At 48.1% G+C, this 12388-nt stretch overlaps 1 protein-coding gene across 5 annotated transcripts in view; it reads right to left on the bottom strand.

Moving 5' to 3' along the window:
- Positions 1–12388, bottom strand: part of PIK3C2B (phosphatidylinositol-4-phosphate 3-kinase catalytic subunit type 2 beta) — a 61587-nt gene that overhangs the window by 3650 nt on the left and 45549 nt on the right. For all 5 annotated transcript variants that reach the window (XM_015248905.3, XM_006215505.4, XM_072948387.1 and 2 more), the window contains 10 exons: positions 12140–12269; positions 11120–11256; positions 6719–6888; positions 6097–6253; positions 5648–5757; positions 4530–4731; positions 3836–3960; positions 2642–2759; positions 1090–1171; positions 572–678 (listed from right to left, as the gene is read on the bottom strand). In XM_015248905.3, coding sequence (XP_015104391.2) covers positions 572–678; positions 1090–1171; positions 2642–2759; positions 3836–3960; positions 4530–4731; positions 5648–5757; positions 6097–6253; positions 6719–6888; positions 11120–11256; positions 12140–12269 — 1338 coding nt within the window. The remainder of the gene's footprint in view (positions 1–571; positions 679–1089; positions 1172–2641; positions 2760–3835; positions 3961–4529; positions 4732–5647; positions 5758–6096; positions 6254–6718; positions 6889–11119; positions 11257–12139; positions 12270–12388) is intronic.

Below are 12388 nucleotides of genomic sequence, written 5' to 3'. Positions count from 1 at the left end.
AAACCCTGGTGTCTGATTTCAAAGCTCACGTACCTCCTGCCACATACCAAAGCCCCAACCTACAAAAGTCCAGCACATTGAAGGTGTTCATTAAGAGTTCCACTCACAATGTTCTTAGAATCGTACCAAAAATTTAGTTAATTACACACTGCCTTGATGATGCTTGAAGGACATTTGGCTGCCTTATCTCTATAACCACCAGGAAATAAACCCTTTGGGCCTCTCCTTATAATAATCACCATAATAATAATGCCAGGTACTATATTAAAGTCTTCTACATGCTTTATCCATTATCTCATGAAACCCCCATAACAACCCTATCAGATGCTAACGTCATCTTCACCTTAATGAGGCTAAGGGTAAATGGGCTAGTTGCCAAGGCCACAGGTAGTAAGAAGCTGTGTCTAGCATTGCTTGGTCATACTGTAGGCCTAGCATGGGAGCACGGCCACTGAGTACTCGTTCAGCAGCCTTTGTGGTTGCTCTCATGAGACGCCTCAGAAAAGGTCTGGCCAGTCAGAAAAGTACCAGAAGAAAGATAAAGATCCAAATGAGGGCTGTGTGCACTTACCAAGCCCCGAATATGCATCACCATGATGAAGAGTTTATTGTTTTTGTAGGAGATGGACAGCTTCACCTCTCCCCCAACCTTCCCAACCGGCCGGGCCCATGAGCCATCTGTAAGGATAAAGGAAACCAAGAAAGGTCATGAGGCCAGCCCTGACCCCCCCTGGTGGCAGGCAGATGCTTCTGTTTTCCTCTGACCTGCCATGAGTAATTTCCACGTCAGGTTCTTAGAATCCCATCCGGGACCCGCCAGGTGGCCCCTGCTAACAAGACTCAGAGTTGGGGTGGGATGGTCTGTCCAATGTCAGTGTGTTAGCACCAATGGAATATCCAGTCCCCGGGGAACCCGCACAGGAGCTACGGCCCCAACAGCCTGAGTGGGAAACCAGATTCTCTAGCCAGTAAGCAAAGGAACAGAGACAAGTCGAAGAAAGAGAACTGGGAAGAGGCGAGGGCAGGAAAAGTCACCTTTGGGGGTGGTTCAGAGAGGTCAGCAGAAATACCACCGAGAAGGCACCATACCTGAGGGCGTGGGGGCTGGGCTGGTGCCCGCAGCCTTCTCATCCCGGGGTAGAGGGTGGAAAAAGGTGTACACCAACTCACACTGCAACGGGATCAGGAAACAGGGTCACTCCTCAGTAAGACAAGGGCCCAGTAAAAAAGGGAAGGGACACTTCTCCATTAAAACAGACGTATGGAATGTGACAACCAAATGTTAATATGCAGTTCTTATTTGAATCACAGCTCAAAAAAACCCAAGTGTTAAAAGAATTTGGGGGGTGGCAGGGAAATTCTGAATATGGACTATGTATTGGGTGATACAATGACACTGTATTTATGTAGGATTATGTCCTTGTAGACACACATTACTGTATGTAACACAGATAACCAACAAGGACTTGCTGTATAACGGAAAAGGTTCCAAAAAGAAAACACATATGTATAATCACTTTGCTATACACCTGAAACTAACATTGTAAATCAACTACACTTCAATAAAAAAAAATGTTTTTAAGTTAAAAAAATTTTTTTCCTTGTTTTTTAGCAATGCATAGTAAGTATTTGGGGGTAGAATGTCATGATGTCTGTGATTTACTTTTAAACATTTCATATAAAAATACATGAAGCAAATATGGCAAAATATTAAACTGTTTATTTAGGTGACGGATGTATACTCATTATACTGTTTATTTTTCTGTATGTTTGAAAGTCTCATAATAAAAAAGTTAAAAAAAAAGAAAAAGCCAATAAAAGTCGGTCACATCAGGTCAAAAGCGGGCTGTTCTTTTCCACGACTCCCTCCCCTGCTGACGCAAGCATACCCCTTACACACAGAGAAATGCCTGGGCTACCCTTGGACAAAGACCATGAACCCTACTTTCAAGAATGTTTCCTAGGCAATTAGGGAAAACAAAAACCAAATCTACAATGTGTGAAGATACCCACTCTAGCATTAATAGCGAAAAAAAGGGGACATAATTTGAATGTCTTTCAAGAAGCGAATGGTTAAGGTTATGGGATTGCAAGTCAGTGCGCTAATCTGGTACAGACATTAAAAGTTGTGCTTACTATAGACATTTAAGTGAAAAAAAAACCAGAATATGGAATTACATTTAAGCTATGACCACTACAAAGCTGTAAAAGTTACATTTATAGATGGACATATAGAAGGAAATGTGGAAATAGGGTTAGATGATTTGTTAGGATGACGAGAGATGCCTACATTTGTTTTTATTCCCATTATAATACCAGGTTATAATATTTATTTAACGGGGGGGACAGGGAAGCTAGGTGGATACACATACTCAACCAGCTCAAAAACCTTCCTTTCCTCCAGAACCCCTCTCTTCCTCAGGCTCTTTCTTGTTCACAACAAGCACTCTGGGATGGCACCCAAAGGGCACGTCTCTCCCTGTGCCCGGCTGCGCAGTGCGTTTCACTGCGTTTCTGGGCACAGCCCATGGGGCTGGAGCCACGATTCACCCACCTCCTCCTCCGCACCGTCGGACAGACAAGTCTCCTCTCTGATTGCCCCACCCCCACATCAGAGCCAGAACAGACACAGCCCACCGACCTCGGCCACCTCGGGGGCTGCGTGGATCAGGTGCCAGATGTAGCCGTTCAACTCCTCCCTCCGCCGCTCCGCCACCGCCTCTCCCCGCGGGCGGCCGATCACGAAGCGACTAGGGAAGCTGGGGACAGGTGGGCGGTGGGGACGGAGGAGCGGGAAGATGGCGAAAGAAAAATAAAGAGGCAACAACAGGCTTTAGTCACATGTCCCTTGTGTTTTCAGTCACCTGCCCCACATTTCCCACCAGCCTCCCTTCCAGGGACCTTTCCCCCAGTCCACACCTCCCCCAGCTCCCCAGGTCTGTGCCAAGGACACACGCGCAGCATCTCCCACGGGACAAGTTCCAAGGACACCGGGCAAGAAAAACAAACTGTTGGGCCCCCCAGAAGTGCCTCAGGGGCTCTGGAGCCCCCAGTTTTCCCCATCAAGGTAAAACTTCATTTGAAAAGTCGTTTTTAAAAAAATTGTTGTGAAAGACACATAACATAAAAATTACCATCTTAACCATTTTTAATTGTGCAATTCAGAATTAAGTACATTCACACTGTTGTGCAACCATCACCACCAATCACCTCCAGAAAGCTTTCCACCTTGCAAAAGTGAAATTCTACACCCATTATATAACTCCTGATTTGCTTCCTCCCCCTGGCAACATTCTTCTACTTTCTGTTTCTATGAATTTGACTATTCTGAGTACTTCATGTAAGTGGACTCATACAGTATTTGTCTTTTGTGGACTGACATTTCACTTAGTATAATATCCCCAATCCATGTTGTAGCATGTGCCAGAATTTCCTCTTTTTAAGACTTAATAATATTCCATTTTGTATATACACCACATTTTGCTTATCTACTTGAAAAATACTTCAACTCTTTGGAAGATTAGAAACTTTGGAATATCTTGAGATTCAATCGACCCTCTGCCTTTAGACCCAGTTTGCTCCCCTGGGCGGTGGGCCAAGCAAATTTTCAAGGCTGGAGTAAAACCCCTTGAGAGTGTCAGAAGAGCATGGCCACCAGGGGGAGCACTTGCCATCAAACTCCTTGGCCAGGCCAAGGAAACCAAGGACTTAGACCTTTACTCTAAAAGGGTAGTAGTTTTCTCACTTCTGCAGCCCCCCTCCACCCCCTTGCCCAGCCCCCTTCCACACTCCCTCCCCAGGACCCCTCAGCACAGAGAGTAAAGGGAGCAGCTACCTGGGCAAGAGGGAAGAAGGGAAGAGAAGCCGCAGCTTATTGTGTAATTCCTGGAACTCCTCAAACGTCCGCTGGATGTAAGTGGCCTCATGAGCATTCTCTCGCATCACCTTTACCACATAAATCTGCAAAGGTTCAAGCCTCAGAGAACACTCCCTGCCAAACCCTCTCCACCCAATGAAGTAGGTGAGGGAACAGAGAGAGAGAGAGAGAGAGAGAGAGAGAGAGTGTGTGTGTGTGTGTGTGTGTGTGTGTGTGTGTGTGTGTGTGTGTGTGTGTGTGTGTGTGTGTGTGTGTGTGTGTGTGTGTGTGTGTGTGTGTGTGTGTGTGTGTGTGTGTGTGTGTGTGTGTGTGTGTGTGTGTGTGTGTGTGTGTGTTTCTGGGGAGGTATGCTTTCCAGAATGTCTCTAAGGAAGACAAAATAATATACATTTGCAGGAAAATGTAAGCAAATATTTCCTGCACATGTTTTGCAAGATCCTGGACTCAGAGGGAACTGCCATCCAACCTGGGCCCCGGATTCCAGGCAGCCTCTTGGGCAGGGAAAGGGCAGGGGCCTGGGACTGCTCCCAGCACAGGAAGGACGCTTGGTCAACCCCAGCACCCACAGTGTGGAAGTGAAGAAACAGTCAGAAGCCCAATAAATGGGAGGCGGTGGGGATCAGGAGAGGGTCAGACTGGAGAAAGGACTTACGTAGCCCTTGTTGGGGTGGAAGATCTTCTCGTGGCGGCAGAGAAACACATCACTGATGCGGCCAGAGCTCTTGAGAGTGTATGTTCGCGGAGCAAAGGAAAGGGTTAGCCTGTCATCTGAGCCTGTGAACTTCATCTGAGCCAGGTTATGAATGAAAAAATTGAGCTTTGTGGCTACACTGCCCAGGCTGGATTCAATCAACCTGCAGGAGGATGGGAAGAAAAAGATGTAACCAGAGACCCCACACCCACACGTCCTGGACAGAGCCATCTCAGGGAATATCCCCTGACACCTGAAATTAACACTCAGCTCAGCTCAGATCATTTTCACCGTGTAATATCCTCGCAGAGCACACGACAGCACAGAACTATCCGCATGCGATTTATTTCTGTGAATCCTGGGGTCTTTATCTCCCCTTACTGTCCCCTGAGCCCAATTCAGTTAAATCAAGGCAGGAAGGAATTAGAGATGCCACCATGGAGTCATCCTGTAAATGTCTAAAAACTGTTGTCAAATTGAATTTCAAGGTTCAGTACAATGGAACCTCCCCAAGCACAGCTCAATCTAGAGATTGTAGTTCAAAAGGAAAGGTTCTGTGTTAGACCCAACAGAGAAAATTTAGCTCGCTAAGTTCCAAAAAGAGTGCGTAATAAAATGGAGAATCACCTACATGGACAGAATTGTAGACGTTAGTACAAAGACACCTCCCTGTACCTCAAAATGTCAAAAACGGGAAACTGGAACCATGCAATTCCATGTTTTAAAGAGGAGGAAGGTTCTGATCCAGACAGCTGAAAACTATGACAAAATCCATATAATACATTGCTCCATAGACCAAGTTTTTGACTAGGAGCTGGTGAGAATGCAAGACAGAGATTACAATACCTCTGTACGTACAGGTGAGCACCCAAGCGCAGATGGAAAACTGAGTCTGAGAGAACTAAAATGACTTCCCCAAGTCAGAGGCAAAGTTGGGACAGTGGACCCAGGGTGTCAGCTGTAAGCTCTGCCGCCGGGGCTGAGCCCTTCCCGTTTTGCTGGCCCTGGTCCTCCCAATCAGACAGCCTGGAAATTAACTGCCCAGAGTGGGCAGCGCTGTCTTGCATGGAGAGTTTTACCTGGTGAAGTAGGTAGTGGCATTGGCCTCTGTGTCCTGAGGCCTCAGGGCATCATACACGTACTTGAGGTCATCCAGGTCTGAGAGCTCAGGGATCCCACAGGACAACATCTGGAAAAAGACCAAAGAAGAAGGGCGCCTGTAACAACTAGGAATTCTTGCTTCCTCCCCACCACAAGGCAAGGTTTTCTATAGCTAGGCCCCCTAACCCTTCTAGAGGGTGGTGGACAGACGCTGTGGGCAGTGGCTGGCAGGCCACCAGAACGGGGAGGGTTGGAGCAGGAAGTCAGGTACCCGCGTGGATACCACTGTGCTGGGGAATCTGGGCCCTGCCTTTATCTAGGGCTCAGAGAAGCAGATCTTCAGAAATCCTTTGAAGCAAGACAGGGGAGTCGTAAAGATGGTGGCCAGATGATAAAGAGGGGTTCAGAAAGGGATGGAGCTCCTCACCAGGCCCAGAAGGTTGAGGAAGAGGTGGGTGTGCTTGCGAATGAGGTTGTAGGCTTGGCAGCAAAGGTCAACAAAATCATGGAAGCGGCTGGAAGGCTTGTCGCCCCCGTTGATGACATACGCCATGTCCGAGGTGAAGACAAAGGGGGCACGGTCCCTGGGCCAAGGGAAACACACAGGTAGACAGTCAACACGAAGGAGGAAGCCCACCCCGTGGGTCGCAGCAGGGGACGTCCCCCTCATCCCTCAGCACCTGTGTGAACTCAGATAGATGGGGCGCTTCTAACATTCTTCTTTTTCTACCTTAATCTCAAAAGATCCCCAGACACACCCTTCATTGGTTCCCTGACTGTGAGCTAGCGATATTGGCTTGCATTCCCTCTTTCTGGGGTTTGGGCTCATTTCCCTTTGCTCAGTCCTCAGCAGGGTGGGTGGAGAATGGCTGGTCCCCCCACCTTCTTCTGCAAGGCCCTGCACGGACTTGACCTCCTGCTCAGTCTCCTCTTCTCCAGAGCTGCTCCGAAGTGTGGCCCCTTCCACTGCGGGCTTGTGTTCCAGCTCCGAACCGTTTCTGCTGAACCCCCGCCCCAGGGGCACAACCTGGCTTCCGGAGACCACTTACCGCTTGATGTTGCCGAACATCTGGGCGTGGCCCAGGAAGCGGCCGAAATCGATGTGGAACATGTGGCCAGTCGTCTTCAGCATGATGTTGTCATTGTGTCGGTCACAGATGCCCAAGACATACGTGGCCACGCAGCAGCCAGCACAGGAATAGATGAAGTTCTCTACAGCCTGGGAGGAGGAAGACAGATGCGAGCAGAGGACATAAAGCTGGTGTGTGTAGGGGGGAGGGGTCCCCAGGGGCCACAGCCAGACTGAGTTCAGCCAGTCCTGGCCTTTCTCTCTCAGGAGCCCAACAGCACTCACACCTGCCTGTCCAGCCGTCATCACATCACATACTAACACACACACACTGATGCACATAGAAACTGCTCTTGTATCTTACGGGGTATAAGGAGATGGAAGGCTTGTATGTGTGTCTCCATCACCTTATCTGCAATCCACCTTCTTCTGAGCTTTTCTTTCTCCTTGGGAGATTGGTTGGAAAGATAGTGGACTTGAGCCCAGACCTGACCAGCCCGGAATGAAGAGTCCCAATTAACAGACAGGAAGCGTGATGTTTACAACTTTCCCAATTGGTCATGGTGATCTTAACTCAAGCTCAGCACTGAGGCAGCCGACTTAAGGGTCCCTTCCCGACCCTGCTCAGAATTCTTCTGCCCTTCTCTCTGCCCCCAACACAACTCCCATTTCCAGTGTTCTTGGTAACAGCTAAATGCTAATCTAATTAAAATCTCTTCACACCGAGGAAGAGCTGAGGCAGCTTAACACTTCTAGGGGGGTGTTCTACACTTGAAAATCAGACACATCTCTAGTCAGTAAAATGTGTTAGAGACATTTTCAAGTCTAAAGCAGGAGGGGAGGGAGTACGGTGTTGGATCCACCTTATGTTATGTGGTCAATATCTGCCCCCTTATCTGTCTTTCCAGTAAAAATATATGGACGCCTTTCATCCTCTAAATCCTCTCTGTGAGGTTTACAGAATTCCCAAGAACTTAAGAAGACTCAACAGCAGAGGGCAACAGTGGTCACAGCCACGTAGGAACGTACAAAGCTGGGAATGAGGAAGGCTTCCCAGATGGAGAATGCACGCCCCTCCTGCCTCCCTCTGCAAATTTCCACCCAGCCTTCGAGGACCTTCCCTGAGTCCCACACCTTTCCCAGAGCTTCCCAGCTCACACTGACTCCTCCCACACGGAGCTTTACAGGCACCACCATTCACTCAGTGCTCACTGAGGCTTCTCACTTTCCCAGAGTCCAGGGACCTTATCTCCCTGTAGCTTCTTGTCTGTCGGGCAGGCTTACTTCAAAACTAGCTACACATGGGGTAGAGAGGATTTTAGCTCAAGTGGTAGAGCACACGGGGTTCAACCCCCAGTACCTCCTCTAAAAATAAAGAAATAAATAAACTTAATTACCTCCCCCTACAAAAAGGGAGGGAAAAACTAGCTGCACACAGAAATCCCCCAGATTTCCCAGCTCCTTCTTAGATTAAACTAGATGACTAATCCCTAGAAAGTTGAGAATGGAACGTTTGTAAGGAAATCACAGAATGTACCTTCTGGGAGAAAAAGACTATTTGCATGACAGGGAAATAGACGATGAAGAGAACCCACTCAGCCAGGAGTACGACCCACCGGCTCCCAGCCCTGACCATCTCCATCAGCCTGTCTTCCTGCCGCAGACAGTCTTTCTACCTGAAACGCATCCTACTGACACACAAAGCAGCTGTGTGCGTACCTGTACTGTCACAGAATAAGTGGCTGAGGTCTGTCACCTAAGTGATGCGGGGTGTTAGCTGCTTACTGGCCCGAAGTCTCGCTGCTCAGAGGGAGCTCTCCTGACTCAAGGGGTTCCACTTGTAGGACAAGAGTGCTCTTTGCTGAGCAGATGGCCCAGACGCAAATATCTCTAGCTCTTTCCTCCTTAGTCATCATAAGAAACTACCTGCATATTCGAGCAGAAAGGCTAGAAAAGCTGGGAGCTACCTTCAAAAGGCTGATGTTAAACCTCGGGACACAGAATTGGCTTCTCTGTGTGTGTATTCTTGCACATTTTCCTGTAATATCTATTATGATTCTTTATTATATTGACAAAGAGTAATCCTAATTCCGGTACCAAGACCAGAGTCTCTGTAGGGTGGCTGTTCACTATCTGAAAAATATACGTTAGTATAAATAGGATACGGGGTAGGGGAGGCTGTGAGCGATCACTGTCACTCCTCTCCAAGGGCAGAAGACCTTCAAATGTGTAACATAGAGGAGGTGGGTTTTGAAGGATGGGGAAGGGAAGAAAGGACTTTCCAGGAAAGGGGAGTACTGTTGTCTAAAGGTGTGGAGTAAATGCAAGGCGCTCCCTGAGCTGGGGTGTAAGTATCACAAGCTGGGGAGGTGCCTGGGATGAGACCACCGAGGGTTTGTGTGCAGCGTAGTGGGTGTCGGGCTCATCTTTTAGGACAGAGGGAGCCTTTGAAGAATTGAGAGCAAAGGAATGCCATGAGTGGTCTGCACTTTATTTTAAAAGACTCTGAAATCAAGCAGAGGATGGTAAGGGAAGGAGAGGCATTCCAGTGGTTCAGACTGGGACAGAGCGCAAGCGGCTGAAAGAAATGGTAAGAAGAGGCCAGTCTCAAGAGCTATGTGGGGAACAGAATCAGCAGGGCTGGGACAGCAGAGGTGAGGCAGAAGGAAACATCAAGAAGACTCGTGGCTCTGTCCCGGGTGATCGAGAGAGTCACACCACTCGCGGACAGGGAACACAGCAAAAGCCGGTTTCAAGAGGGGAGGGAGAGACAGAAAGCTTGGTTCTGCTGATACTGGGTTTGAGGTACAGGTGAAACACACAAGCAGAGAGGTCCAGCCATCAGGTGGCGATGGAGGATGCAGCTGGAGGGGGGAAAGAGGCAAGTGGGTGGTGCAGTAATAAGAGAGGACCAGCTGGCACAAGAAGAGCACAAAGGGCCAGGAATTAAACCCTGTGGAACGCAGACATTTATGGCCGCGGAAGATCCTCTAAACAACATTCTGATTATACTTTATTTTTATTTTATTTATTTTTTGAAGGGGAGAGTTAATTAGGTTTACTTATTGATTTACTTACTTTTTTAATGGAGGTACTGGGGATTGACCCCAGGACCTTGTGCGTGCTAAGCACATGCTCTACCACTGAGCTACACCCTCCCAACATTCTGATTATAATTGAGCAGTTCACCTAGGTTCTCCCTCAGGGATAAAAGGCATTGGTCGGTGTAAGTTAGTGTACGGATCCCCTTAGGGGTTAAATTCCATAAATTAGCATTCTGGCTTATGCTCATTCTCTTAGGAGCTGGGTTACTGTGATTTACTCTCTTCCCTAAACTTCATCAACCCAGAGACAAGAGCCGTGAAGTTGCGGCCCCGCCACAGAACACAGCGGGCCAGCAAGGCCCGCCCACCCAGCAAAGCTCCACCAGAGGAAAAAGGTCAGCTACCTTTTCTTTTTTGTTGTTGTTGCTTTTTTTTTTTTTAATAGAGTTATAGTCAGTTCACAATGTTGTGTCAGTTTCTGGTGTACAGCACAATGCTTCAGTCATACATGAACATACATGTATTCATTTTCATATTCTTTTTCACCATGAGCTACTATAAGATCTTGAATATATTTCCCTGTGCCACACAGTATAAACTTGTTTATCTATTTTATACATACCTGGCAGTATCTGCAAATCTCGAACTCCCAGTTTATCCCTTCCCACCCCTCTCCCATCAGCTACCTGTTCTATCAGCTCTGTCTCACACCTGTCCTCAGTCCTGGCTTCTGGTTACAAGCTTGCCACAAACTGGCTCCATAACGAGGGACAACTGAGTGAATCTTAATTCACATCATGAAAAGAGGAGATGGATTAAAAAGATCTCTGAAGTCTCTCCGGTGGTGATGGGTACAGCTCAGTGGTAGAGTGTGTGCCTAGCATGCACAAGATCCTGGGTTCCATCCCCATTTTAAATAAATAAACCCCTCTCCCTGACAACACACACACAAAAGTATAGTTTAAAACAGTAGTCTGTTCCAACCTCTATAAAGTATCATGGGAGCCCTCTGAGGGCACAGGAGGACCTGAGCAGGACCCATGACTAAGAGGGCTACAGGCAGGTTCTCCCAAGTTGGCCCCTGTCCTCCAAACTCAAGCTGCCAGAGGAATTCAATGAAGGCTTCCCAGCTGGTAGCAGGGATCTGGTACCAGGATACGTTCTCGCTCAGCTTACAGCAGTCATCTGACCCACCCCTAGACATCTGGGGGCAACAGTCAACCAAGAATGAGTGTTTCTTTCCTCCGGACACAGCTGAGCTGTATTCTGGGAACACAGCAATGCACCAGAGTCAGGCACATCCCACCCCAGCTTCGCCCTCAACCCTTCAATCCTACCTTCTCGTACTCGTCCTCCCCAGGGTTGTGTTTCTGCAGCCAGTCGGCGAGAGGCCGGTCCTTGAAGGAGCCGGTCACCCCATGCTCCACCTGGATCTTGCGCAAGGTCTCGGAGTTGGGGATCATCTCCACCATCCCTGTGGCGGGGGGGCATCGGGGTCACCCTCCAGAGCAGAGAGAAGGGCTCCGTCAGGAGAGGGCTACAGAGCTTTGCTGGATGCTTCCCTATAAATTAAGCTCTAGGGCGTTTGGACAAAGTCTGATGATACGGGAAAAGGATAATGGTGGAAAGGACGGTCGTTCCCCAGGTTTCATATTCCATACTGTACCCTTTGGTCTCCCCAGTTCACAGCCACCATCCTTTTTGTTTAACCTTTTACTATGGGATTTTCAAATACACATAAGAATAAAGAAATGGTATCATGAACTCACACATCACCACCACTCAGTCTCAAAAGTTATCAACACTTTGCTATCTGGTCTCATCTATTTCACTCACCGAATCCTACTTCCTGCCCACCCCTCTGGAGTATTTTTAAGTAAATCCCATACATGTCATTTTACTCATGAGTATTTCAAGTGTAACTAATAAGGACATAACCACCCTGCCATTATCACATCCGAAAATTTAACATTCTTTAATCTAACCTGATCTAACCCAGTCTGCATGCAAATTTCCCAATTGTCTCAAAAAAAACTTTGGGTTTTTTTTTTTAATGATTTTCTTTTTTTTTCCCCCTTCAAAAATATCTTTTTACAGTTGGTTTGTTTAAATCTGGACCCAGAGTCTACACAATATGCTTAGTTGTTATGTCTCCAAGTTTGCATTATTTTATAACAGTCTCTCCCCCCTACCTTCTGTTTTTATGCCATTCCACAGCTTCGAGTGAAACTGTCCCGCCCTCTTCATTTTTCCAGAGAAGCACACAGCTCACATTGGGGAATGGGCAGAGAGGAGGTGAGCAAGGGTGCCCCCTGACGCCAGCTGCCCACTCACAGCCCTACCCACGCCCGACTGACCTCTCCCCCGGCCAGTGGAGAAGCAGCGGAAAATGACCATGCGCATGTCCAGCCCCTCCTGGACCCAGATCTTGCTCATGATGCGAATCATCTGCAGGGTTAGCATGTCCTGGCGAAGGTCATCCCCACACTGGATGGAGAAGGACAGTGATCAGAACTGTCTCCACTGCCTCCCCCAGCTCCCAGGTCCCCCAGGAGGGCAACCCGGGCCCGCACTACAGTGACAGGGGACTGCCCAGTTTTCCCAGC

Source organism: Vicugna pacos, chromosome 23 (genome assembly GCF_048564905.1).
Source record: "Vicugna pacos chromosome 23, VicPac4, whole genome shotgun sequence".
NCBI lineage: Eukaryota > Metazoa > Chordata > Mammalia > Artiodactyla > Camelidae > Vicugna > Vicugna pacos.
The sequence above is the reverse complement of the archived record's forward strand: the minus strand, read 5'-3'. Positions and strand labels throughout refer to the sequence as shown.